At 37.0% G+C, this 25,393-nt stretch overlaps 13 protein-coding genes across 13 annotated transcripts; 4 read left to right on the forward strand and 9 right to left on the reverse strand.

Annotated features, from left to right (window-relative positions):
- Positions 1 to 48: 48 nt before the first annotated feature.
- GCK72_009996 (uncharacterized protein) lies at positions 49 to 1,048 on the reverse strand (the record flags this gene model as incomplete). Its single annotated transcript, XM_003105890.2, has 4 exons — positions 49 to 211; positions 302 to 462; positions 506 to 739; positions 887 to 1,048. The coding sequence occupies 4 exons, from the start codon at positions 1,046 to 1,048 to the stop codon at positions 49 to 51; spliced, it is 720 nt and encodes a 239-aa protein (XP_003105938.2).
- A 305-nt stretch (positions 1,049 to 1,353) lies between these two features.
- Positions 1,354 to 2,206, reverse strand: GCK72_009997 (uncharacterized protein; the record flags this gene model as incomplete). The annotated part of the gene is made up of 4 exons (XM_003105996.2): positions 1,354 to 1,431; positions 1,497 to 1,597; positions 1,677 to 1,896; positions 2,096 to 2,206. 4 exons carry the CDS (start codon positions 2,204 to 2,206, stop codon positions 1,354 to 1,356), a joined length of 510 nt encoding a protein of 169 aa, XP_003106044.2.
- A 315-nt stretch (positions 2,207 to 2,521) lies between these two features.
- Positions 2,522 to 3,067, forward strand: GCK72_009998 (uncharacterized protein; the record flags this gene model as incomplete). Its single annotated transcript, XM_003105964.2, has 3 exons — positions 2,522 to 2,660; positions 2,706 to 2,815; positions 2,894 to 3,067. The coding sequence occupies 3 exons, from the start codon at positions 2,522 to 2,524 to the stop codon at positions 3,065 to 3,067; spliced, it is 423 nt and encodes a 140-aa protein (XP_003106012.2).
- Positions 3,068 to 3,302: 235 nt separating this feature from the next.
- On the forward strand, positions 3,303 to 5,912 carry GCK72_009999 (uncharacterized protein; the record flags this gene model as incomplete). The annotated part of the gene is made up of 11 exons (XM_053727640.1): positions 3,303 to 3,397; positions 3,577 to 3,763; positions 3,810 to 3,960; positions 4,006 to 4,106; positions 4,155 to 4,256; positions 4,301 to 4,785; positions 4,833 to 4,910; positions 4,957 to 5,066; positions 5,118 to 5,314; positions 5,362 to 5,460; positions 5,781 to 5,912. The coding sequence occupies 11 exons, from the start codon at positions 3,303 to 3,305 to the stop codon at positions 5,910 to 5,912; spliced, it is 1,737 nt and encodes a 578-aa protein (XP_053587217.1).
- Positions 5,913 to 8,282: 2,370 nt separating this feature from the next.
- Positions 8,283 to 9,310, reverse strand: GCK72_010000 (uncharacterized protein; the record flags this gene model as incomplete). Its single annotated transcript, XM_053727641.1, has 3 exons — positions 8,283 to 8,699; positions 8,752 to 9,243; positions 9,287 to 9,310. 3 exons carry the CDS (start codon positions 9,308 to 9,310, stop codon positions 8,283 to 8,285), a joined length of 933 nt encoding a protein of 310 aa, XP_053587218.1.
- Positions 9,311 to 9,641: 331 nt separating this feature from the next.
- On the forward strand, positions 9,642 to 10,842 carry GCK72_010001 (uncharacterized protein; the record flags this gene model as incomplete). Its single annotated transcript, XM_003106001.2, has 6 exons — positions 9,642 to 9,719; positions 9,770 to 9,990; positions 10,039 to 10,121; positions 10,166 to 10,294; positions 10,343 to 10,470; positions 10,519 to 10,842. The coding sequence occupies 6 exons, from the start codon at positions 9,642 to 9,644 to the stop codon at positions 10,840 to 10,842; spliced, it is 963 nt and encodes a 320-aa protein (XP_003106049.2).
- A 394-nt stretch (positions 10,843 to 11,236) lies between these two features.
- Positions 11,237 to 11,805, reverse strand: GCK72_010002 (uncharacterized protein; the record flags this gene model as incomplete). Its single annotated transcript, XM_003106025.2, has 2 exons — positions 11,237 to 11,454; positions 11,715 to 11,805. 2 exons carry the CDS (start codon positions 11,803 to 11,805, stop codon positions 11,237 to 11,239), a joined length of 309 nt encoding a protein of 102 aa, XP_003106073.2.
- Positions 11,806 to 12,013: 208 nt separating this feature from the next.
- Positions 12,014 to 16,295, reverse strand: GCK72_010003 (uncharacterized protein; the record flags this gene model as incomplete). Its single annotated transcript, XM_003105953.2, has 12 exons — positions 12,014 to 12,179; positions 12,223 to 12,399; positions 12,446 to 12,639; positions 12,803 to 13,429; positions 13,498 to 13,919; positions 14,010 to 14,520; positions 14,575 to 14,777; positions 15,068 to 15,113; positions 15,207 to 15,309; positions 15,603 to 15,728; positions 15,945 to 16,144; positions 16,191 to 16,295. 12 exons carry the CDS (start codon positions 16,293 to 16,295, stop codon positions 12,014 to 12,016), a joined length of 2,880 nt encoding a protein of 959 aa, XP_003106001.2.
- A 622-nt stretch (positions 16,296 to 16,917) lies between these two features.
- Positions 16,918 to 17,992, forward strand: GCK72_010004 (uncharacterized protein; the record flags this gene model as incomplete). The annotated part of the gene is made up of 5 exons (XM_003106044.2): positions 16,918 to 17,073; positions 17,134 to 17,238; positions 17,285 to 17,354; positions 17,417 to 17,723; positions 17,833 to 17,992. The coding sequence occupies 5 exons, from the start codon at positions 16,918 to 16,920 to the stop codon at positions 17,990 to 17,992; spliced, it is 798 nt and encodes a 265-aa protein (XP_003106092.2).
- A 184-nt stretch (positions 17,993 to 18,176) lies between these two features.
- Positions 18,177 to 19,279, reverse strand: GCK72_010005 (uncharacterized protein; the record flags this gene model as incomplete). The annotated part of the gene is made up of 6 exons (XM_053727642.1): positions 18,177 to 18,257; positions 18,359 to 18,556; positions 18,603 to 18,674; positions 18,725 to 19,022; positions 19,071 to 19,216; positions 19,265 to 19,279. 6 exons carry the CDS (start codon positions 19,277 to 19,279, stop codon positions 18,177 to 18,179), a joined length of 810 nt encoding a protein of 269 aa, XP_053587219.1.
- A 321-nt stretch (positions 19,280 to 19,600) lies between these two features.
- Positions 19,601 to 21,850, reverse strand: GCK72_010006 (uncharacterized protein; the record flags this gene model as incomplete). The annotated part of the gene is made up of 7 exons (XM_053727643.1): positions 19,601 to 19,653; positions 19,849 to 20,011; positions 20,055 to 20,189; positions 20,295 to 20,878; positions 21,149 to 21,215; positions 21,270 to 21,440; positions 21,824 to 21,850. 7 exons carry the CDS (start codon positions 21,848 to 21,850, stop codon positions 19,601 to 19,603), a joined length of 1,200 nt encoding a protein of 399 aa, XP_053587220.1.
- Positions 21,851 to 22,027: 177 nt separating this feature from the next.
- GCK72_010007 (uncharacterized protein) lies at positions 22,028 to 23,870 on the reverse strand (the record flags this gene model as incomplete). Its single annotated transcript, XM_003106048.2, has 5 exons — positions 22,028 to 22,114; positions 22,157 to 22,306; positions 23,524 to 23,637; positions 23,682 to 23,820; positions 23,866 to 23,870. 5 exons carry the CDS (start codon positions 23,868 to 23,870, stop codon positions 22,028 to 22,030), a joined length of 495 nt encoding a protein of 164 aa, XP_003106096.2.
- A 681-nt stretch (positions 23,871 to 24,551) lies between these two features.
- GCK72_010008 (uncharacterized protein) lies at positions 24,552 to 25,270 on the reverse strand (the record flags this gene model as incomplete). Its single annotated transcript, XM_053727644.1, has 3 exons — positions 24,552 to 24,776; positions 24,845 to 24,950; positions 24,996 to 25,270. The coding sequence occupies 3 exons, from the start codon at positions 25,268 to 25,270 to the stop codon at positions 24,552 to 24,554; spliced, it is 606 nt and encodes a 201-aa protein (XP_053587221.1).
- Positions 25,271 to 25,393: the final 123 nt, after the last annotated feature.

Here is a 25,393-nt window from a genome sequence, read left to right on the forward strand (position 1 = left end):
TTTCTAAGATTTTTCAGGAAAGGTTCGAGTTGTATAATAATTAGAATATCACTTTCTTCTTTGACCACTTCCTGCAGTTACAGCTTTCTTTTTAGCAGGAGCGGGTCCTCCGAAGAAATTTGCCATCATTTCTCCAACATCTGGCATATCTACTTTCGGCATCTGCATGTTCTCCATTTCTCGTTTAAGTTCTGGATCATTTGCAGTCATTCTGGAAAAAAACGGGGAGGTGAGTTGAAACTCGCTGAGCTAAACATGCTTATAAGGAAGTGGGGAAAATTAGGTTGAATCAATAACATACTTTGGAAGAATAAGCATCACGACGAGAGGAACAACGAGCATCAACACCATAGGACTGAAAAGCATGTCAGTGATTCTCCATTCTTCACGTTTACGGAAATATCGTGCTGGTCCACGAGCTGAGAGACGGAGAGGATATGGTAGCGTGTTGACATTGTTAGGCTGAAAAAATTGACTATAAAAAAAGAATGAACTTATGCTGCACCTGAAGAATGGTCAGTTTCCTAGCTCTCATTTTTCCTTTCGAGGTAATATCAACACGAATAGGTTCAAAGACGAAATCGGTGTTTTCAATTTGCACGATATAAGTTCCACTTGGTACGAAATCAACACGGAACGTGCAATCTTGTCGAACGAATCCAATGTATTGACCGTGATTCAAATGGACTCTAGCTCCTGCCGACCATTTTGCACAATTTCGAGACGCAGGAAGAGCGAGCTGGAATACCATATTTTAAAAACCAGTCTTCCAGAAATGTGCTTAATTCACACCGTATGAATATAGCGCGATTGTTGATGAAAAGTGACATGTTTTATTCACTAACACAGGCCTTCAGCCAAAAATCAAATATTGAAAAGCACCAACCTCGCCTTCGACGGAGAACAACGTAGATGTTTGCTCAGTTCTGCTTACTTCTTCGGTTGCTGAGCTCAACAACGCCAGTGATGATAATAAAAATATGGATTTAAATGGCCACATGTCTATAATATGATGTGATAGATTGATGAGCAATGTTGAAGTGTCCATTTTTATAGGCTACTGAAAGTAGTTTCACTCGGACAGCGTTTGACGAGTTCTAGTTTAAAAAAAAAATAAAACTTCGTAATTCAAATCAAATAAATTTTCATAAATCAAAAGTGTGCAGTAAAAATTATTGATAAAGCAAAATGGGGACCTAAAAACAGGAAATGTATGGGCCACTTTCGGAGAACAGGCAACTTGTAAAAATTAGATATTTACACAAATTGATAAAACTCGTGTTTCCATAAAATAGTTAAAGTTGGAATTTGAGAAAAAGTGAGGGTAGAGAAGGAAATTGTAAATATGAGATTTCAATTGAAACGTTTCAGAAACTCTTCAGCGGAGACACGTGCACGGGCGTTGAGAGACAATTTCATCTCAGAAATTTCCTGGAATTGTAACTTCAGATAACTCGATTAGAATTGAAATTTAAAAAAAAAGAAAACAGATGTACCTTATCAATTTCCTGCATGAAATGAAGTAAGAAGTCCACGAGCTTGTGTTTGAACATTGCTTCGGTGTGAGAGGCAGTGATTAAGAAAGATATATCATATCCTAAAAATACCTTATTAATTTAATTGCTCTTTGCTAGAGAATAAGTACAAATACTGATCACGATACGTCTGGTTCTTACCTGGAAGCGGTTTACGACGGAGCACAAAGAAGTTGTCAGCTCTTTGACACATGAAACGTGTGAATTTGTGGCACAGAATTTTCTCGATCTCATCAGACTGTTTGATAGCAATAGATATTCTGACCGAGTTGACGGATGGTTCGCAAAGGACACGTTCCTGTTTGTTTCGAGCAACTACTACTGGAGTCATTAACAATTCTTTTGATGTTTGTACTTCCACCTAGAAAATATAGCAAGCTGGTCAGAACGACTTCAAAGTTAAAAAATTCATAAGAAACAGTTATAATGTGTAAGTCAGTGCACTCACTGCAGTGAGAATGTATGAGAATACACCACAAACACATTCCTAATGTTCGGCAAGTCTTGTAACTGTTTCGATCTATTGAAATTTGATCAATAATTTTAGGATTGGAAATTACCTCAGGTTTGTTATGTCTTTCAACGACCTGCGAACTAAATTGTTCCAGGCATAAAGCTGCCTGGAGGGTGTGACGCACTGCCTCCAAATATGGTTGAAGTGTTGCACTCATTACCTGTAAACGAAATATTATCGATTCGCTTTGATTGCGAAAAACTGTTCAACAATTTAGCGACAGAGAATAGTAAAAAATCTAAAAGTAAAACATGTAAAACCGGCGAAAATCGTAAAATTGCGGTCGATAATCCGAAAATGAATCATTATTTGCGCCTTATGGTTGGCGGTGAAAGTGCGCTCGGCCAGACTATTCTTTTGAAACAAGGCGCGAACCTAAATTATCATCTCGTTCAATTTATCCTGAATTATTTGAAGACGTTACCTTTTATTATTGAGTTGCCGTTTACAACAAGAACACAAAAATTTTAGAATGACTTCTGGAATTCAATATCAAATCATCCCTCTGGCTGATCGTGAGCACAACAATAAAGTTGCATCTCTTCTAGAAAACAAATACAAAACCGCTATTCAAAAACGGGTAACGCTGAACGAACGCTTCGGAGTTCTTGGTGATAAGTTAAATTAGTACTCTAAATAATTTTTATTTGTTTTAGAAAAGGGATACGCTCTTCAAGCTACGGATCCAATTGTGACCAAGAAAGGTGCAGATGTCTTTTTCGTCGTTCATGATAAAAACTTGATTTCAAAGAAAGAGTTTATTGAGGTAATGATAACGGCTATTAGCACGAGAAATCAAACGCTTGCTGTAGTTTTGGATACAAAGAAAAAAAACCTTTTTTAGAACTACGTGGCCAAAAACCCCAACACCAGAGCGCACGAGGTCGAAGTTGAAGAAGACAAGGAAAACGCTCCCAGCAAAAAATCCGCCCAAAATACGACGAGTGTTGCTAAAAAAGAAATCACAACCGACGAATATCTTCTTGATATCACCAAATCTATCCTAAAACCTATCTAAAAAATGCATTCGAAAATTGTATGTATCTTATTTTTCAACGTGACCTTACTGTATTACGTGATCTCTATTTTTGTTTGAAGTTTGAGAGTCCTTTTTGTTCATTTCCCCCACACGCGTTTCTCTGTGATTGGAATCGTCTATCGGTAAATAAATCTTGTGAAAGTGAGTACGAGGAATCAAATGAGCATATTACTGAAAGCAAAATTCAGATCGGGAAGCCTAGTAACATTGTAAGATGGGAGCAGAAGTACCAACTCTCATCGTTTGCTTATCTATTTCGTTGTGTTTCAATATCGGATTTATCATATTCCTGTTCATAAAACGAAGAAGGTATGGCTTAGTTTTTCCGCTTTAGCTTGATTAAAAAAAAGCTACACATGGATTTTTCATTAACACTTTTAGAATTCACGTAAAAAACTGATTCAATAAATAACAACCGATTTTGACCCAAGTCAGAAGGCTTTCGATCGAAACTTGTATTTAAACCCGAAAAACTACAACCTTTGCAGCAGAAACAGTCCCCAATACAGAAAGGTCGAGAATCCAGATGTAGAGAGCTTTCCGAAAAACTCATCATCGTTCGGAACGAATCCACAAAGAAGTCCGGAGAAAGAAAAAGATATAAAAGACCCACCGTTGAAACCAATTGTCAATGCGAAAAGATCTTCAGAACAAGCAATAAGATCAGATCAAGGGGTTACTGACTAGATAGAAACTTTTCAAAAACATTTTATTGAGTCAGGCTCCAATCGTGAAAGAGCCACAGCAACGAAGTGACCGTCAACGACTTCAGGAACCAATAGGACGGGAGGAATTTGTGAAATGTATGAATAGTGTTGTTCAGTTTATCAACGAATACTTTGATGAATCGCATAAGCAACCTGTTATTCCTGGTAAGCAATCGGGACTTTGATCGTTCGAAAGAAATGATAATACAGAACATGATATCAATTCGACGAGAATTCACGTGAAAGTACCGGAGAAACCAGAAGAATTTAGTGAAATCCTGAAAGACTTGAAAGAAATTGTTATTCCAAATGTAACAAAAGATGCAAATAAGTCTTTTCTGATAACATATTGTATTCAGATTTGCCACACTCATCATCCTCGTTATCACGCCAAATTCGCCGGAAAATCGCTGGCAGATATTGTTGGAAGTACAGTTTCTGCAGCTCTTGGGCATGATGTGGTATGAATATTTACCTTAATTTGTATAAATTCTATTTAGTACAGAATTCTTCTCCAATAATTGATTCCATTGAACGTATCATATGCAAATGGCTCTCTTCTGCAATGGCAATTCCACAGATGAAATCATGGTTGAATGAATTACGGGAACCGATTGGTGCTGTATTCTACACTCCTCGTGATGTCTTCATTTCTATAATTCGTCATTCGATCGAGAAAGCAGAGAAAACAGATGAGAGTTCACCAAAATCAGATAAAGAACAAAAACCAAAGTTTTCGGATTACGTGGTTTACTGTAGCGATGATTCTCAAATTGCACTCGAAGAAGCATGTAGTACAATGAAAGTGAGACTCCGAAAAGTGATTACTTTTAATAAGGATTCATCTGCTATGACGTCAGCAAATCTTTTGAAACAAATGGAAAAAGATAAAGCAAGAGGACTGATTCCATTGGTCATTGTAGCAAATTATGGTTCAGCGAATGTAGCTGCGAACGATGAGATTTGGGATTTAGTCAAAATATCAAGAAAGTAAGCAGTTAGAATACATCAGGCTCTTCATATTTCTCAATTAACAGAAAGAAAATCTGGCTGCATTTGGATGCCACGTATGCAGGATGTGAATGGCTTGATTCGAACTGTAGAAACAATATTCAGTAAGAATTCTCAATTCAAAACAAGTTTCACTTTTGAATATTTCAGTGCATTGATCTCTGAACTTCATTCTGTTCATATTGCATGCTCTTCTTTATTCCCATATTCCGGAAGAATTTCAGTTGTTTGGAGTTGTGAAAGATTAGATATAGAAGGGGGTGAATCACGTTGTTGGAAATTAATCATAAACTCATTATCGAATATTTCAGCGAAAACTCATTATGGGGAACATCCGATTCGTTTGTGGATTCTGATTCGTCTCTATGGAATTCGATCAATCAGAGAAGCAGTTAAAAGAAAGATTATCCTCGGAAATGCTTTCTCTGAACGACTTACTCATCATCCGGAATTCTTTGAAATGAGTCATCAAAATGACCACGGAGTTGCAGTTTTCCAATACAGAAATGTCAGTTGAGCGAGAGATTTTCAATAACTCTCCATTGTTTTTTTCAGAAAAATGTGAAGGATCAGAAGAGGGATGTGAACAGAATGACTTCAATGTTTCATAATTATCTCATTCTGTCTTCAACTCTGAAGTTCTCTCTTCTCTCGGTATTTAAGGAAAGCAAACTATTTATTTTTATTCCAAATACCGTAAATACTGTATTATAACGGCATGCCGTTATATTTTTCAACTGCCTCCGCGAGAAATTTTGTGTTTTCAGAAACTCATTAAAATTGAACGAAAAAACTTTTTGGACGTTCTATTTGCTGATCTAGAAGTGACCAAACACGTTGCTACTAATCAGAACCGAGAAAAAACCCCCTGATAAACATTTTTATGGATTCTGAGTAGAGATGGGGTGCCGTTATAATACAGGTGCCGTTCTATTACAGGTGCCGTTATAATACAGTATTTACGGTAATTTCAGTACCATGGAAAAGTTATGATCAAGGCAGTTGTCAATTATGGCAGATGTAATCTTTCAATCATGGAAGAATCAGTTTCAACACTTTTGAATAGTGTTGAAGAATTCGAAGAGGCTCTGAGTAAGTTGAAATAAGAAACCGAAAAGAATATATTTTTCAGAAAAGAAAAAGAAATTGAGTGAAACACCGAGAGGAGAATTCTGTGAATTCATTGGAGGGTCCCCAAATGAAACAACTGATATCACACAATCAGAAGATGATCCGAAGAAGAAAAATAAATGAATTTATCAATATTTATCAGATATCCACACTAAATAAAAGTGTTTTGTGTATCGACTGATGCTTGTGGAAATGAAACGTTCATTCTTAAGAATCGATGTATCCAGAGTCAGCATTTAATTTTCAATTATTCCCCTATCTGTCCTGCTAATTTTTGAATTTATTAATCGACACGCGACGGCGCGTAAGATCCATCAGACGGAGTTTTATGGGCTGAAAAATATATCAAAGTGTAGATCTCGGTAAGTTCTATGTCTGTCACTTGGCAGAATGACTAATCAGTGATGGGTCCGGATAAGGTTCCGAAAAAAGACCCTGAATATTGAGTTTAAAGAAAGTGGCGGGTCGGCCTGTGTCGGATCGTTTCGGCCTGGCTTGCAAGTTTGATGGGTCTTATACAAAAATCAAAATAAAGTTTTGAGACCTTGCATAATTTAAATAGCCTATCTGATGTCTAAACACAATCGGAAATTTAACTGAAATGACTGCGTCTCGCGGCAATTTTCTTTCTCGAATGTAAGCCCGATCGGACTTCTCCAACATATTCTCAATTGCTTCTATACTCGCTACAAACTCATTATCTCGTCATTCTTTAGCTCTGTCATTATACGAGAAAAGATCTCAGAGCACACTTTCTCCCATTCTCTTTCGTTTCCTTTATTTTCTTTTCTGCCATTTTGGAACTGTGGAAAGTCTATTGCTACTCATATTTTTTCGATTTTAGTTTACTCATCAATTATTTTGTGAAAGAAAGAAAGAATATGGTTTTTAAAGTATTAAATATAGTAGTTATTTAAACTTTTAAAATGTCTTATCAATCATATTTTCCACAGAGCGTATGAATAATCACACTCTTCACTCTCAACAACTGTTTCTTGGATTACTGTATCTACAGCAGTTCTAGAACTTAATGTTTGCCCAAATATGATCAGAAACCCAATTAAAGTATTCTTACATCGTAAATATTGTAATGGAAGCACTCCTGCAATATAAGTACTTCTCAAACTTTTTGGTTTTACTTTTAATTAGATTTTTGAATAATTTCGTCAAATGTTTGTTTTGAAAATCTTGTCATTTTTCCTAAATTGGTGTATTGATAGACTTAGAAAGCTCAGGTGGAAAAATCTGAGTTCTCTCTAAAGAGCTATTTGAAAAATAGAAGCACGTGTGTCTCAATTTTACAGTATCTCGCATATTAGGTGGCATCAAAACCAGTGTGACCCTATCTTATTCTCTTCCTTTTACACGTTTATTCTTCATCAATTCGAGTTTTTATAGTATTGATCTCATGGATAATCCCATATCCTTTCTTCTCCTTTCATCATTTTTCTCTTTTTCTATGTGTCAAAATGGCGCTACGACATCGTCTCTCATCTCGAAATCAATGACGGTGTGTGCTCTCATAGAGTCTCCGGAGCTCGACGGAGAGCTGTGGTGCTCCTTTTTCCGTTTCTATGTCCTCCTGCTTTCTCACACCACATCTATACTCTGACTGAGTTTGGTTGTCGTCGCCTCGTCTAGAAAGAAGCGAGGGAAAGAGCAAGAGCACAAGATGTCAGAGAGTCTTATAGAGAGAAAGAGCAAGGGTAACTCTCTTTTAGCTCATAAGCCCCCTCGTTGCTTTTCGGATATCAGTCACATGAAGTTGATATCTCAGACGAAAATGTTTACTGACCTAAAAGTGGAACAGAGCCTTTGCCTGATGCCTGATGACCCATATACCGTAAATACTGTATTATAACGGCACCTGTAATAGAACGGCACCTGTATTATAACGGCACCCCATCTCTACTCAGAATCCATAAAAATGTTTATCAGGGGGTTTTTTCTCGGTTCTGATTAGTAGCAACGTGTTTGGTCACTTCTAGATCAGCAAATAGAACGTCCAAAAAGTTTTTTCGTTCAATTTTAATGAGTTTCTGAAAACACAAAATTTCTCGCGGAGGCAGTTGAAAAATATAACGGCATGCCGTTATAATACAGTATTTACGGTAAGTATCTTTTTGGCTCCCTAGATTCCAACACTGAAGCTGAAAGCATGATCTGTTTCAACCAAAAAGATATTCCTAAAACTATATTCAAGTGGAAACTCTAAGATCTTACAACAGAAGAAAAAGTTGATCGGAGTTTTGATCTCACTATTTTAGCAATGATTCGGAATATACTTGATTGTTTGTGTGAGAAAAGTTTCAAGAAACATAAAAATAATAATTTATTCATTCAATTTATTCCTTCTTTTCTTCACTCTTCACCTTTTCCTCCTTATTCTCTTCCTTCTTCTCTTCCTCTTTCTCTTCCTTATTCTCTTCCTTCCTCTCTTCTTTCTTCTCAACATTTGTCTTCTTTGACTTCTTCTCTTCTTCATTATTATTATTATTGAAAATTCCCTTATCCACCTCATTCAAAGTCTCATATTGTGGATCTTTTGCATCTGCTTTCGCAACTTTCTCTGGCGGTTTGAACTCCTTTTTCTTTCCATCATCATCCTTCTTTTCTTCTTTAAAAAGATCTTCTCCGAGTCCATTCAATGTTTCATATTGCGGATCTTTTACATCAGCTTTTTCAACTTTCGTTGGTGCTTTGAACTGTTTTTTCGGGTTTTTATCTGGCCCAAACAGATCATTATTCAGTCCACAAAGAGTCTGAAAATCAATGCTGAAAAGTTCCTCCTGAATTCCAAAAAGTCATAAATACCTGATAATTTGGATCTTTTTTCGGAGCTACAGCATTCTCATCCTCTGGTTTTTTAAATGCATCCTTCCCTTTTGGATCTATTTTTTTCGGCTCTTCTTTCTTCACTTCTTTACTTTCTTCCTTCTTTTCCTCACTCGGTTTATTTTCTTTTTCATCTTCCTTCTTCGATTTTTTACTATCTTTTTTCTCAGATTTCTTTTCTTTTTCTTTCTCTTTTTCTTTCTCTTTCCCATCTTTTTCATCCTTTTCTTTCTTTTCTTCATCTTTTTGTTTCGGTGCTCCTTCTGCTACTTTTCCAATTTTACTCTTCTGATTCTCTTGAATCAATTCATCTTTTTTATGAAGAGGTTCAGGTGCTGGTGGTGGTGGAGGTGGAGGTTCAGCTGATGTGATTGGTGCTTTCTTAGATCCTTTACACATAACCCACGTAGTTGTCAAACATAAGACAGTCATCAGTGACCAAATGTAAAGAATCAACTGGTCCGAATCAATCTAGAATATAAGAATTTTCTCCGTTTTCATTTCAAAAGCTCACAATTCGCCACAACTGTGAGGCCATCCTAATTCGAGAAAATATATTCGAGTTTTAGAAATGCCGTTCTCGATGAGTTTGCGTGGAATAAAGACAATTTCGAATTATTGTATTAAAGTAAACCAGGAAATTAGGGTGTTTTCACTTTTATGTTTCATCCCACTTTGAACAAAATTCTGGATACTGTAGGTTTCCGATGTTGATCTTTTCAAATTGGAACAATATAAATGAAAAGATTCTTGGCTTTTATGAAACATCATCCCTATGAACATTAAAAATATTCAACTTCTTTTCATTCGTTTCTGTTTTCTTTTCAAATGCTCCATTTATTTTTCCAGAATTCAATGCAAACAACAAGATGAGCATAAGTTCGGAGAACGTTGAACAAGAGTATGTTCACTCAATTTATTCTCGATTGGCGACATATCAACAAAAGGTTTCAATTTGATTTCAGAATAATTTTTTGAGATTGATTTGACATTTCAGGATCACAAACCATCCTCTCCGCGTATCTGGCCACGTGTTCGTCAATTCGTTGATCAACAATCTATAGGGAGTGTTATCTTGGATGTAGGATGTGGAGAAGCTAAGTATACATCTCAAAAATGCCACGTCATCGGTTTTGATACGTGTTCAGAAGTTCTCAGTTCGAGTAAGAAAGAAAATATTGAATTGTGTTTGGCTGATGCTGTCAATATTCCGATTCGGTAGGAAAATGATCATCTGATTGAGATATTTCATTGTTTTTTTTGAAGAGATGGAAGTGTAGATGCAATTCTTAATGTTTCTGTAATTCATCATTTGGCGACAACTTCAAGAAGAAGACAAGTTTTACAAGGTTATTCTGAATGATATCGAAATCTTTTTGAATTTGACTTTCAGAATGTTCTCGTTGTCTTCGAGTTGGAGGTCAAATGTTAATTTATGCTTGGGCTTTCGAGCAGCCTAACGGAAAATTCGCTGCTCAAGATATCCTTGTCCCATGGAATATGCATGAAACTGCAATTGGAGGTAAAGTTTAGAAAACTAAAACAAATTTTAAGGATTGTAATAATTTAGGACGACTTCCAAAAGTGAAATTTCATTTGAATACAACAAAAGAACAAAGAATTATTGCTGCATCGATTCCAGTTAACATTTCTGATAAATCCATTGCACAAAGATGGTTTTCTGGAGTTTTGAGTAAAGTGAGTCCAATGGAAACTGAAAAACTAATGAGTTATAAAATCTGATAGGTCACATCTCTCACTGACCAGCTTCCATATTTTTCAAAAAGATGTCCAAGTTCTTCTGGATATAAGAGTAACCAGAGTACCCCAACTGGATCTGATTCGCCTCTAATGGCTCAAAAACTTCCATCAGCGGCTCCGCAATTTCTTCCTACTACGAATTCTTTGATTTCTGGAATAAAACGTTGGAGTCCGATGCTTGGAAGACGATTGGCATCACTTTTGGTTCCAGTTGAAGAACAATTCTCAGAAGAATTGGCACAAACCATAATGAGAGAAAGTATCACTGAAGCAATGGCTACTCTCAGAGAAGTTTGTTTACTTTTTTAAAAGTATTAACACATACTTTTCAGGTCACTTTCTATCGTTTTTATCATGTATTCAAAGAAGGTGAACTCTCTGACTTGGTGGATTCTGTCGATAGTTTGAAAGTTGTTTCAACAAGTTTTGAACATGGAAATTGGTGTGTTATCGCTGAAAAAATTTCGACTAATCTAATTCGACCATAACAATATACATTTAATCGCAGACCACATATCCATTACAAAATTGAAACTATTTTTATAATTTTTAATAAATGATGATCTTTAAACTCCAACAGAAATGTGAAATGATTTTTTGATTCTGTAATCTGACTCAGAATCTGAAACACTCTACATGACATAGAATCCTTATTTATTCGGGAAATATCTACTAAAATCAAAAGCCTAATTTTATTTGACGTTCAAATCTTGCACCCTTGACTCTGCTCGTTTCCTCCAATGATTAGTCCTTCCTCTTTCAGTTTGTGAAGAGCTGGCGTCCAATACTTCTCGGGCAAATTCCTGAGCTCAACGATTCTTCGTTTATAGGCTGGATTGTTGTCCCTTCTCCAGATTCGTTCCTTTTTTGTGCACTGCCACACCGCTTCATCCCAATATGAGCATTTTCCGAGCATCTTTCCTGAAACATCATTCTTATAAACTTTCTAATAGAACGGCCGACCACTCTATTTTTCACTGTCTCTCCAGAAGGATGATTTCTTTTTCAATTTGATTTTTTCGCTGAAAATGTTTTTTTTCTATTTTTGAATCACATTTTTAGCCCTGTTTACACATTTTACAACTTAAAACATGAATTCAAAAAACTCGGAATGAAGTTGGGGAGGTCGCTCTACTATAGAAATTACGGTAGTTTAAATTATTTCATCTGAATTATTTTACCAATAGGTTTCTCTGAATGACACCGCTGTAGAAACTCGATGAGCATGTTGCATTCTTTAGTGTGCAAATGTGGTGACAAATCAGGAAGCATCTGAATTGGTTCATTGGAAAGTCAGGAGACTTTACACTAATTAGAAAGAAAAAGGTAAAACATTTCAGATGAAAACTGGCAATTCGAAAAAAAAGGCCTTGTATAATAAATTTTTATGAAAACACATAGAAATGTAGAAAATGCACCCATTATATTAGACGACTACAATAACCATTTGAAAATCTAGAAGTAAACAGAAAAAAACAAATTAGTCAATATTGATATCTCTTCCATCTTCTCCATATACATAATTGTCATGAATTTCGTGGAACAGGCCTCCGCAAGAAACTGTAGCTTTGAGTTTAGCGGCAAGAAGATAACAACCGGACAGTTTTCTATGAAGAGAATAGATCTCTTCTGGTGGAGAAGTGAGCCTGCAATAATATGAATGAGGGTGGGTATCCTCATTCCGCTCACCTATGCTCCAACATAACAGGAATCAACTTTTGAATTCTTTTAGTAACGTCTTGGTTTGCAAAGTTATAAGGATGATTACTAGCAAGTGTTTCACCCATAATCATAACAGATTCTACGTGAGCGTCTTCCATTACGGTGGTTTCGTAGCCAGTCAGAAAACCAATCTCTCGAGAATGTCTGCAAAATATTTTATAAAAACTCAAATTGTCAAAGAAAGTCTCACTCAATAATCATCTTCTTATCTCCATCGTAAGCTGCTTTGATTATATTCATATAAATATCAACAAACTTCTTTCCATATGCTCTCGACGCTCCGAAATCAAGAAGAACAAGTCGTGGCTCGCCAGTTTTCGGATGCTTCCCAAGGAAAAAATTGGACCAGTTCGGATCGGTTTGCATGAAACGCCAAACAAAAATCTTAAAAAATCGTTTTATTGTTGTTTCACATAACTTTCGTTTGTTTTGATAGAAAATCACTACTGAAAATCTTTTATGACAAAAACGTATCTTGTTGGGGACGTGCCTCGTACCACAGAAAAAGTATAGAATATCCAAGAAATGCCATTTTTTTGGAACTTACTTCTTTGAGACAAAGTTCAATGAACTTTCCAGCGATATAGTCTCTGACAACTTGGGGTTCTTCAACGCATGCATCCACAGGTTTTCCATAAACCAATTCACTTGTAAGTACGCGTGAAGAAGAAAGTTCATCGATCACTTCAGGAACATATACATCCTGCCAATCAGCAATCAACTCTCGGAATTTCCTCATTGCTCTTGCTTCTCTTTCATAGTCACATTCTTGTTTCAATTCTTTTCTAGCGACTGCAACAAAAGCATCCAAATACATTCCCTTTGGGAAAATTCCTCCAACTGACAGAACAGAGACAAGATTGTCAATATCTGAATCAATTCCTTCAGCAACTCCAGGATACTGTACTTTAACTGCAACAGCTCGTCCATCTTTCAATGTTGCTTTGTGAACTTGCCCAATGGAAGCACATGCAAATGGTTTGTCATCGAATCTTTCGAATTTATCTCTCCACTCATCACCGAAAGCGTTTCTCATTTGACGATGAACCTGCTTAATGGGCATGAAATCTGCTGACTGACGGACTCTTTCAAAAATTTGAAGAAGAGCTGGTGGTACGGTAGATGAATCTTGAATGGACAGCATTTGACCGAGTTTCAGAGCAGCTCCACGAACCTTTAATAGTATGAGTATCAATAATGTAGTACAGAGAAAGAAAGCGAGGCAGCTAGTAAAAAACAAACCCTGCACAACGTGGCAACAATTCTATCAGCATTTGCTTCCGAAAGAAAAGGATTCTTGGGAATTCCTTCTGCTTGCAATGTTTTTCCCATTCCAAATGTTCTTCTTGTTACTTCGGCAGTTGCTCCTCCGAGAAGTCCGAAAGCGAGTTGTCCAAATGTTGCCAATCGTCCGATTCTCGTAGCAGGAACAGAGCTTTCATTGCTTCGTGTCAAAGTGTGAACATTCCCCATTTCCAAGTTCACTTCAAAGTTTTTTGGAAGTTCTGGACGATAAACTTCTGGTTTCAGTTTCTTTTCTCCATAAATTGCAGTCTCAGCATTATCATCTTGTACTGATTTTGCTGCTTTTATCAAAAACTCGGCTTCTTCCTTTGTAAGAGTCTTGTCGATCGGAATAGAATCTATCGTTGCCAGTGGATCAGCTGAAATATCGAAAGCTTTTTAAAGTTTTGAAGAGTTCGAGATAAAAACTTCATGATTTTTTCATGGAAATTTCTGAAATTAGGTGTTACCTTCGGCTGACACAGCTTCTGCAATTTGATCAGTTACTCCTTCCAGTTTCAACTTTCTTGGTTTAACAACATTCGTCCCAGAAAATTGATTAGCTGTTGCAACACCCAACATAGATTGAATCAAAGATTCAACTTGACCAATTGCTGGAACTGCCGTTCGAATTTGAGAAGGAACTGGCAGTTCAACTTTTGGATTTGCAATAGCCCATGCTCCCAGCTTCGTCAATGTTGGAAGAGGTAATGGGGCAAGGAAAATAGCTCCCTTGCTCAGTTTTTCAGCAGTAGACATCAAGTTTGCAACCATATTAGATTGATTTGGTGATGTTTGTTTAACGAATTCACGTTTTCCAGTTTGTGAAATTGTAAAACCAGCAGAACCTGGATATGTCCCCTGTGACATTAACTTTGCAAACGTTTCTATTCCAGCAGCCACAATTCGTGCTCGTTGTAGAGCTTCATTCGTTGTTGGAAGGGCTGTAGAAAGTATTGAGTCATTCGTCTTGTTAGGTTCCTAAAAACGAAAATTCTAACAATTATAAATAGCCTTAAATTTATAAAATCTTACTTTCAAAGGATCCACTTCCTGACCAGCCATAACTACTGTCTGAAGTGCACTTCTTCTTAATTGTTGCTCTATTCTCCGTCCATCATACCCAAGTTGGCTTCTAACCACCATTCCAATTCCTTCACAGATAGGCCCAATTTCTTGTTGACACCATTTCAGCGTGGAAGCTGGAGGTTTTTTTCCTGCCATTTCGGAGGCAGAGCCTGAAAATTGGAAAATTTATTGCAAATGTTTTGCGATGAATAGACTCGTAAAACGAACGAACATAAATAATAGAAAAAAGGAAATAGAAGAACAATATTGAAACTATAAAAAGAAATAGGAACAGCGATGAATCAAGAATTAGGGGCAGATCGCAGTTGTTTCCATTCGGAAATTCCTTCAACTAGTATTTGATTCGTGTCTTGAGTTTCAAGCCAAGCAACGGTAGATCGCATATAAGTTACGACTTTAAGCAAATGAATGGGATCAACAGAACGATTCATGTACAAACATCTCCAAACAGCTCCCGCAAGAACACGATCATCGTGAAGAAAACCCTGGAATTATAGAACTGTGATCAGTTAAAACTTCGAAAAGGGAAATTTTGACAAGGATATTTAATCTGCAATAAAATTATAAAATTTACTTGCCTCGTCGTACTCGAAGAACGTCTGCAAATGCAATCCGTGCATATGCTTCATGTCGTTTTGTCCAGTCATCACTTGGTTCAACTCCTTGCTCACAATACTCAATCTAAAATTTAAAGAATTTTTTTCCAAGAATTATCCATTGATTTATAAAAAATAGCTTTCCATTTATACCATACTTGCAAACCGGGTAGAAATGGATCGGCGTGTAACTTGCTTTAAACTCAATATTCTGAGCTGAAAAATGTACACAAATGTAGGCTTGACGAGTTCTATGTCTGTGACCTATTACAAGCCGAATTAAAGTGCCAAAGATCACAGACATAGAACTATCCGAGATCTACATTTTCGTAAATTTTTCAGGTCATAAGATTGTGTTTAAGTATAATTTATACTGACCTATGATCGATATCTAGCCACATTGTCGAAAGCAATCCTCTTTGGAGTCTCATATATGCTTTTCCATCGAATTCAGAATGGAGTCTCATCAAGACCATCCACGTGTGCATCAGTGTTAATTTGTACCTGGAATAACATGGACAATATGGGAGTTGAAGAGAGGACCACTCAATTTTTGATAAGCTAATAAGCGAAACTAGTGTTATCGCCGGAACCAATTTTTGGAGTTTGGGGTCAATTTCTTCCATTCAAAGCGAGGGACTCTTAATAACAACACCTCATACAGCTCCCATTTGAAGTAGGCTCCAAATTCCCAACACAGTCTTAAAAGCCAATTATTACCAAGATGACATGTAATCGCCAAGTCCGAACGTTTCACAGAGTTTTTGAAAGTCATAATTGTCCGCACAGTTATAATAAAGTTGAGCTGAAGCGCGGTCCAGAATTGATTTGACGGACTGGTCAAGACCATCTGACTTGAATTTCATTTTCAGCGAGCTTGTAAACCGTTGAATAGTTGGTGGAACTCGTGAAACTGGCATCTGTAAGCATATCAAACAGCTACAGATAACAATTATTGATGTTTACCTGCAACATCTCTTGCGTCATGTCTTCCACTGTTCGCTTTTTAGTTGTCTCCAGAAGTCGTGATGATGTGGCAAGACGCCTCACAAAATTTCTCGTAATTAACATCCTGAAATAGGAATAAGACTAATAGACTATATTAATATATAAATTATTTCCCAGCTAAAGCTGCAGTTAAAAAAACAGCCAAATTTATTTTTTAAAGGTGGCCTAGAAAATAGTTTCTTCGGCCGTGACTTTCTTTTTTTCAGTGTCATTTGTAGACCTTTATTCTTAAAGGTTTATCTTTATGATTAATGAGCAAGATTAAACTAAAACTTCGTGTTCTATCTTTTTTTTTGAATGAAATGAAATCAGATATTTAATCCGAGTCCGAAAGTATTTATGCCGCAGTGCAGTACAGTGGCCTAGAAATCTCAGTGGCGAGCCATCTTGTACTGAGCTCGAGCTCGAGCAAATTCTAGCACAGTTGGCAAACACAGCTTATGAATTAATTTCCGAGAAATTGTTTGTTTTTTGATTGCTAAGCAGAAAAAGCTTATTGCAATATATTGTGATATAATTCCTGCCAAATTTGAATATCTGCGATTCGATTTTCTTAATTGTATTGATTTTAATCGCACTTGATGCAAGTTTTCGTTTGAACGTTAGATTGAAGCTAACCAACATTGTATTCTCCTCATCTTCACATCTGAGGCTATTAATAACTTTGTACCGGTTTTTTTGCAGAATGCTTCTACCTCGTCTGGACGAAGTTCGTCGAGCTTTAACAGCATTTCATATTTTCAATTCCATCTTGGCTTTGGCATTTCCAGTGATTCGGTCTTCTTTTTTATGTAATTACGTGTTCGCAACTGACGCAAATCAACAATGTGAAATCGATTCAGTGAGTGTTAAATTTTTGAATGGATGTTCCAAACAGCACCCAGTGATTATCTATTTACAGAGAGAAAGAGAGATCCTCATGTTTCTCTTGATCATTCTGGCTTGGAAAGGAAGAAAAGCCACAAACTGGATGCACTATGTCAACAATATCTTCTTGTTTTCAAAGGTTGGATTTCATTGGAACGTTCCTGTAAATAATGAAATCGTTCCAGATCGCCGGAATCTTCTTATTTATTCGTGCTGATATTTTAGCTGGAACCCTGTATATTTTAGCTTGTCTCAGTAAGTTAAATTGTTTATGAGAGGAATGTTTCAATGTATTTATTCTTAATATGTTTTTTCAGTTGTCACAGTGTTGTTCCCAGAACCTGCTTACACAGGTCCCGAACAAGTAACCTATTTTCAAGGAGAACAACTTTTCGAGGAGCTCACAAGAAATCGTAATACTGTCTGGGTCATTCAATTCTTCACTACTTGGAGTCAGGAATGTAGACACACCACTCCAGTATTTGCAGAACTCAGTCAGAAATATACTCTACCAAATATGAAGTTTGGAAAGTTAGACATCGGCCGTTGGTCTAAGGAAGGGGAGAGATTCCGGGTGAATGCACATGCTATGTCCCGTCAGCTACCGACTATTTGCGTTTTCAAGTACGTTTATTAGTGAATTTCTGACGATTCCACAGTCATGAATATGGCAGCATAAGCAACTACGAATCAGGCGTGTTTCTCATATACAAAAATTATATTACTTTTTCAGAGATGCAAAAGAAATATCTCGCCGTCCACTAGTCAATGAAAGTCGCCGTGCAGTTCCATTTGTTTTCAGTGAAGAGAATTGTGTTCTTGCTTTTGATCTTGTCAACTTATTCAACGAACAAAAGCAGAAAAAGGAAGCGAAAACCAAAAAACATGACTAAAATAGGTCTATGATACTCAAAACGAATCCACCATGCCAATGAGAATTTCAAACGAAATAAGATCGTCATATAATAAATTAGATTACAATATAAAACATTTACTTGAATAAAAATATATATTATATTTAATTGAAACGGATTTCATTTTATTTAAGAAACTAAAATTATTTAGCATGTGGGCCTTTTACACAACGAGGCGAGGATCCCAGCAAGTTTTATGCTCAACTTTCAAAGCCAACATGAGTGAAATGTCATTTTCAGAAATCTGAAAATTATGAATTTCTTCTGTCGTATTTTTAAACCAATTCAATCCTTATAAGCAGTAATAATTTTCCAAAAACAATTTCTATATTCAGCGATACTAACCGAACGCTTGGTGACTTCATAATTACAGACAACATGTTCTGGATTGGTGGTTCGTGGAAGAATGCTGATTCCTTGACAATACGCGAATCCCAGAAGAATAACTGGAACACTGACACCATACTTTTCTGCGAGTTTTATGATAACAGGTTCTTTCGATAACTTTTCTCTGTAAGTTGGGCTGCCCAAACTGCTATATGCCTGGAAGAAATAAGATGAGATAGATGATAAAAAGCAGTGTGTAAACTTGGAAATGAATGTTGTTGTCATTGCAATACTTGACCAAGTCATCTTGATGAAAGTGAGGATGATATTCAACCTGAAAAATAAATCGGTTTAACATTCAAGCTGACTCCTAACCTGATTGACAGCTGGAACAACATTTGAAACTTTCTTGAGTTCTTCGAGGTGGCTAATTTCAAAGTTCGAAACTCCAATTGACTTCAGCTTGCCTTCTTTCATCATTTCGCCCATGATTTTCCAACTCTCCTCTCTCAATATTTTGTTTTTGGGATTTTCACTTTTCAATGAACTGCCAGGCCAATGAATAAGCAACAGATCAATGTAGTCGACTTGTAGATGTTTCAACGAATCTTCAATACTTTTACGAGCAGCAGCGGCACCAGCATTAGCAGGTGCGAGTTTGGAAGTGATCCATATGTCTTCCCTGAGAATTAAAGCTGAATCTTTATTAAAGTATTGGTATTTCCTACACCTTTTCAGATTATGCTGTGGAAGCAAATACCCCAAGATTCTTCCGATTGCCGCTTCGTTTCCGTAGACTTGTGCAGTGTCAATAAATCTGTATCCCTTTCTCAAGCCTTCGTCTATAACTTTGTGTAGAATCTCCTCTTTCCTAATCTGAAATTTAAAGAAAGAGAAATATATAAATATTAGATAATGAAGTACCTGCCATGTTCCCATTCCAATAAGCGGCATTTTTTCTCTCACGTACTCTCTATGAAACATTGTTCAGGATTTGACCTTTAAATTAGAAATGATGTAGAACACTAAGCTAAATTTAGGCTTTCAATGAAGGGGGAAATAAATATTGAAAGACTTAACTTGCTCAACTTGTTCAGAAAAAAAGTTGTTGGCTTTGAAAAGATTCATATTTATAATGAGTAAAATGTCCATTTTTACAATCAATGTTACTTTATGATTGTGGAATGATAGTTAGTTTATAAAATAAAAGAAGATACAAAAATAATTCGCGTCCCGTTGAATGATTGTGATTGATATAATTCAGAGGTTGAGTGGTTGCACAGAGACTGTTTTTGGTGGAAATTTGAATGACACTGCAAATACTTTCACAAGTGAAGATGATTATTTTCTTCGAGACAGGCCAGTAAACTACTCAAGAAGAATACGACAACGTGACTACATAGCCTACCCATTTCGTCTAGCCTACTGGCCTGTCTTCGAACTTCGATTTGTTTTCAGAAATATTTAATTGTAAAGTAAAAAAAAAACTAGTTCCTTGCAAAACGTACATCCATCACTATTGAATGGAACTCCTTTGAATACAGCATTCTCAAACTCATTTTGATCCATTTTAGCACAGCACCAGCTCTTATTAACATCGTTAAAAGTGATAAGACTTGCGATATTCAGCAAAAGGCGACAATACAACTTTCCCTTCGGCAGAGTATAATTCTGAAACGTTCGATTCGTTAGGAAACTTCATACTCAAACAAACATCGTGCAGCGCATTCTTGAAATCTTCATCGATATTTTTGTAATTGATTGCATGTCTTTTCAATAAGTTGCGGAATGGAGACCAGACCTTTTGAGGAATTCGATGAACTTTGTTAGTTTTTGAATCGAAGCGTCCCTGTAACCATAAAATTACGTTACTTGCAAGTTGAGTATATTTGAACGGTTGTGTCAAACTGCATAGATGTGAATAAATTATGATGCCAAAAAGCGCCAGCCTTACCTTGGGGAAAAATCTTCCAACATCATTATCTTTTCTCTCCAAAATTTCGATTAATGAGTAATTCTCAACACATCTATTTTCTCGATTTCCCGTCAATTTTTTCTCCATTTCAAGTTCGATTAGCTTACTTTGAATCAGACAGTAATCAAACTCATTGCCTGAAACACCGGTGAATCCTCCTCTTTTCAAAGACAACCACTCAGTTTCTGTCAACTCAGCCAAGACTTCCGCCATTGTCGCATCCCATTTTGTGAACCTAGATTTTTGTTCATCTTTAGTCAACTTCTCTGTGGACCAATGTCTTTCCGCATCTTCAACTTTCAAGTTCGATGTATCAAAATCAGTGTGATAGAGATAAAGAATACGTCTCATTTTTTGGATTCGCTCCTTTAAAAGTCTCTCATAGTCGTCGCGAGCGGACGAACTTTGCGAAAGTGCTTTCTTCACTTCGAGTTCAAATTCTTTTCTAGCTTCTTCATTGTCAACGGACTGAAAATCTTCGAGACTTTGTCCAGAAAACTGCGCTGTCAATATTTCTCCAGGCGACGTTTCTGTCGTCGCGGTCGATGCAGTATGATGTCCTTCTGAAGTTGGAGTTAATTAGACACATTTTTATTAATTAGACGCTACTCAGTTAACAAAAGTTCTGATTACTCCAAGAAACCCAGATGAACATCTCCTTCATGCTCATTGTATTCACTGAGAACTCAAAGAGGAATCAGTTTTAGAAACATAACACCCAATAATTATGCTTGCGGAGAGTAATGATGTTCTTTAAGAAGTTCAATTTTTTGAGGTGGTTGAAAAATAAATTGAAACCAATGCCCTTCTGATACAATTCTTGCGGTAATTACCTCTTTTAGCAACAGCTAACTCCTGAAGAGAAATACGAAGCTTTTTGACCATGTGTCCACTTCCTTCCTAAAATTGGAATTCAACTGTTTCAGGAAGTAGATACAACAAATAATAACTTACGATAAATTTTTGTACATGAAGATGAAACGGGCCTCCTGGTTTGGTGACGAAAAGGCTGGGAGGAGCATAACGTGTACAGCGGTTTGCAGGCTCCGTTGATGTGGTACTGACATTATTCAAATCTTGTGGAACACCTGAGTCGGTTTCGAGAGGTTGGAAATCTCCACCCTTCTGAATATTTTTAATGACATGAATGCAACAGCTTGTTTCATTCGTATTCTTTTGAGATCCTACGAGAATTGGGGAAACAACTAGTTTGAAAACTGCTTTTGCGAATATCCCTATAACGAAATGTCCCGCCTGAAAGTCGCGCTGGTGAGTTTTTGTTAGCTGGGGCAATCACTCAAGAACTATAGAAGAAATACTCAGCATTTCACGTTATTGTTGCTTAGTTAGCGAAAACCAATTTTCCGCAGTTTTCATGTGGGTGAATCAAGAATAAAATAGTGAAAAACTGGACGCTACATTTAGAGAAGGCATATCATTCTTCAGTTTTAGTTATCGGAACCATCAAACATCATTCTAATATATATATATATATCAAATTCTCATACCTGATTGCTTGAACGACGATTAGACATTTTGCATCCACGTTGAAACACACTTTTGGGCTCACTAAGAAGAAACGATTGAGGCCAAATAAACGAATTGTATGGGAGGTTGAAGGTATTATAATACGGTATATCAACCAATTATGAAGCTAGAAACAGTTCGAAAAGAAAGATGAAACAATTTCATTATACTTCAATAAATTCAATTTAGAAGTTTGGCGATTTTCCAGAATTGCTCGGCGACGAAGGTGGTGAACTTGACTGGTCAAATTCGATTCTCATAGTTTCTACTTTCTGAAACTAGAAAATTATATCAACCTGATATTGGCTCTCAACCTCTTGTGGGATCATCTTCTTTTCTGTTGACATATTCATTGCTCTGTGAAACTCATCTTTATAGTGCGCATCTCGTGCGTTACGAAAATCGGAATCCGTACACGACTCGACCGGAGTTTGAGAGAATCGACATGGTGTTGGAGGGTCTGGCTGGAAAAGGAACACCGGATCTGGTGATTTCAAAGAACTGTTGAACTTTGGAATCTATGCTGAGCTGCATATGACTATGGAATATAAAAGTGGGTGCTCACTTTTTTGGCAAAATTTTCTGAAAGTGTTTCAATTTTACTCCAAGAGTGTTTTGATTGAAAATGTATGCCCAGCTTTTGATCGAATACTCAAACGTAGTCAAAAATTCGACTGTTCCGCAAAAAAGAATGAATCGAAATCCGGGACGGGCGAGCGGGCCGCAAGTATTTTTGATTTCAGGCCGGCCCGACTCGTCACTAGTCTGCAGCATCCATATTCCGAGGATATAGTGGATTCTAAGGGTCTAATTGGATAGAAATCTAAAATCTGGAAAAATACCTTAACTTTCAAAAGTTTGTAACAAAAGCTCAAAAACTGAAATTACTGGGATTAAATTTAGTTGATACAGTAGTTTCTCGGCATGCCAATTAAACGCCTCACAATTTAGTCAATTTTCTAAACCTTTCCAAATTTCAAGCCCACTCGAGCAACAATCAACAATCTGAAACAGATCCGAAACGCTAACCTTTTGTGAGCAGTTCTGAAACCAATAGTACACTTTAAATTATATGTTATTGTGAATTCAATTTTTCTGTGCAATTGCGGCGCAAACTTCTCTTGCATGCAAGAGAAGTTCGCGCCGCACTCACGTGGCGACGACGCCCACTCCCATTTTAACGCTGCGTTCGATTTTTGAACACTGCTGCAAAAAACGGGCGTGGCCGCCGCGTGTGTGCGGCGCGAACTTCTCTTGCACAGAAAATATTGAATTCATAACATAAAACGCGTGTGGGGTTTGACCATCTGTCCCAATGTCCGCAAGTTTTGAGATATGAGAAAGAAAGGCGACCGGTCCCAAAACCGAACTTGCGCTCTTTGGGCACCGACCGTCGCCTTGGACCACTCGGTCATGCGGACACTTTCCCGAAATTTCGGGAAAAGGTGGCCAGGTGAATGAGCAGAGGCCAGCCGGATGAAGCGCTGAAGGCGCCGCAGCCAGGCTGGTTGAATTCATAATAAAAAAAAGATTTTCGGTTTTCTACAAAAGGGACCTCATAAAATTTCATTGCACCCATTGAGTATTGCATAATTAAATTCGTTGAACCCTATTTCATGGTACCGTTGGAGTATGGTTCAAGTCTGGAAAATACACCACTATTTGAGTTCTTTGAACCTACCACAAAAAGATGTCCATGAGTAAACGCTCTCGGCTGATAAGTGAGTAGGAGATTTTGTTCGTTGAATGTCGCTCTCCTCGCACGAGAAATCCATTGCCCAAAGACGGTGAACCACTGTAAAAATATTTTTAGAAATAGTAGCAATACAAACCACAAACGATATATAAAGAGAGTGTCATGAATATGACTAAAGGTCTGAAGAGAGTTCCGTGGACGGAAAGTGCTTCACTGAGGTGAAAGAAGAAGGCGAAAGTAGAAATGACACTGACAGAAGACAGGAATCGAACATCTTCATAACTGAAAACATAATTTCTCGGTTTTATGAACCCGAACTGTACTCACTGCATCGCTCGAAGAATCAAGGTAAACTAATCAATAATCACGGAATTGAAACTTTTTAAAGTTTGATAAAGGAATGCCAAAAAAGGAAGAGATACGTCTAACGCACAGAGGTTACGCAGAAAATCATTTAAAAAAAAGAAAACGAACAAATTCAGAGTTTATGATGAAAAAAATGAGTCGACTCAATCAATGCAATAAAAATTCGAAAGGATGAAAAAAAGAATTATATCATGAAAAAAAGAGAACTTTTGGTATCCGTACAATTGAGATGCGAAAATACAGTTTTGAAGAGATGATGAGGTAAAATGGGGAATTTCCTGCGACCGTAGAAACTATCGTAATGAAGCTATCGCGGCGGGACCAATGTCTTAAATAATAAAAGTTCCTGAAACAGGTGCAGACACGTCGTCTAGACACCTATCAAAGTAGCCAGGGATAACTTATGAGCCTGTTTAGGTTTGCATTTCAAGGAACTTTAAATGCTTGAGACGCTTGTCTCACCGCGGTCGATCTAACTATGATAGTTTTTCGGGTTAACAGGAAAATTTCGCATTGGGTTTTGTTAATGTGGATCTTTGACCTCCCGTCCACATATAAAGATTGAAACCTATAAAGATTGAAAAGTGTTATATGCAAACAGTGCTGATAAATCTACACGATAGAAATAGGTGTATACATGACGAAAATTACAAGGTAGTGAACTTTTTGAGAGAATCATAAAATTGGCGATGAATTTGCAAGAATTTCGGATAATCTTCTGGACGAATGATACTTTCCTCCGTTTTTGGATACATATCACCAACAGATGACCGGCGAAATTTTTGAAGATGTGAGACAGGATGACGCTCAGGAGTAGGAACATTGTTGTTTCCGAACTCGAGTAGACGCTGTTCTAGTGTGCGAATTCCGTTCTATAAACAAAAAATCAATTAAAATTCAAAATAGTTTTGAAATGCCTAGATTAAGTCAAGATACTTACAGAAATTGTTTGCTTATCAACAACATGTTTGAGGAACATATGAATAACGTTGTCGATTTTGTATGTCAATACAGGCGACCGTTTTCCACTGAGTAATGCTCCACGCCTGTAACACAATACATTTGACAGCTCCAGCATTAATAAAACGTACTTGCTCAATCTTTTCAAACGATCTGCAACTTCGTCATCCAGTTGTTCTTCTTCACTTGAGCAAATATCGACTGGAATCACACAAGACCATATTTTGACAGGAATATCTACTCCTGGTGGCATTATGACGGCAAAAGCGAGTGCACTGCGGTCTTCATCAGAAAGAACTTCGACACAACGTTGCAGGGCTATGGATAGAGATTTGTAGCAATATGGCGTGATACATTCGATTCCCGATAATCCACGTTTCTCCAACTTGCCATTCAGTTGGGCCATTCTGTATATATGTAATTGGTTTTGAAAGTTTTCTTTTTCATTCATTTCACTAACAGCACGTTTCGAATGAATAATTAATACTGCGTCCTCTACGTGACCCCCTGATCTATTTAGATAAGATCT

The sequence above is a fragment of the Caenorhabditis remanei genome, chromosome III, assembly GCF_010183535.1.
Source record: "Caenorhabditis remanei strain PX506 chromosome III, whole genome shotgun sequence".
Lineage (NCBI taxonomy): Eukaryota > Metazoa > Nematoda > Chromadorea > Rhabditida > Rhabditidae > Caenorhabditis > Caenorhabditis remanei.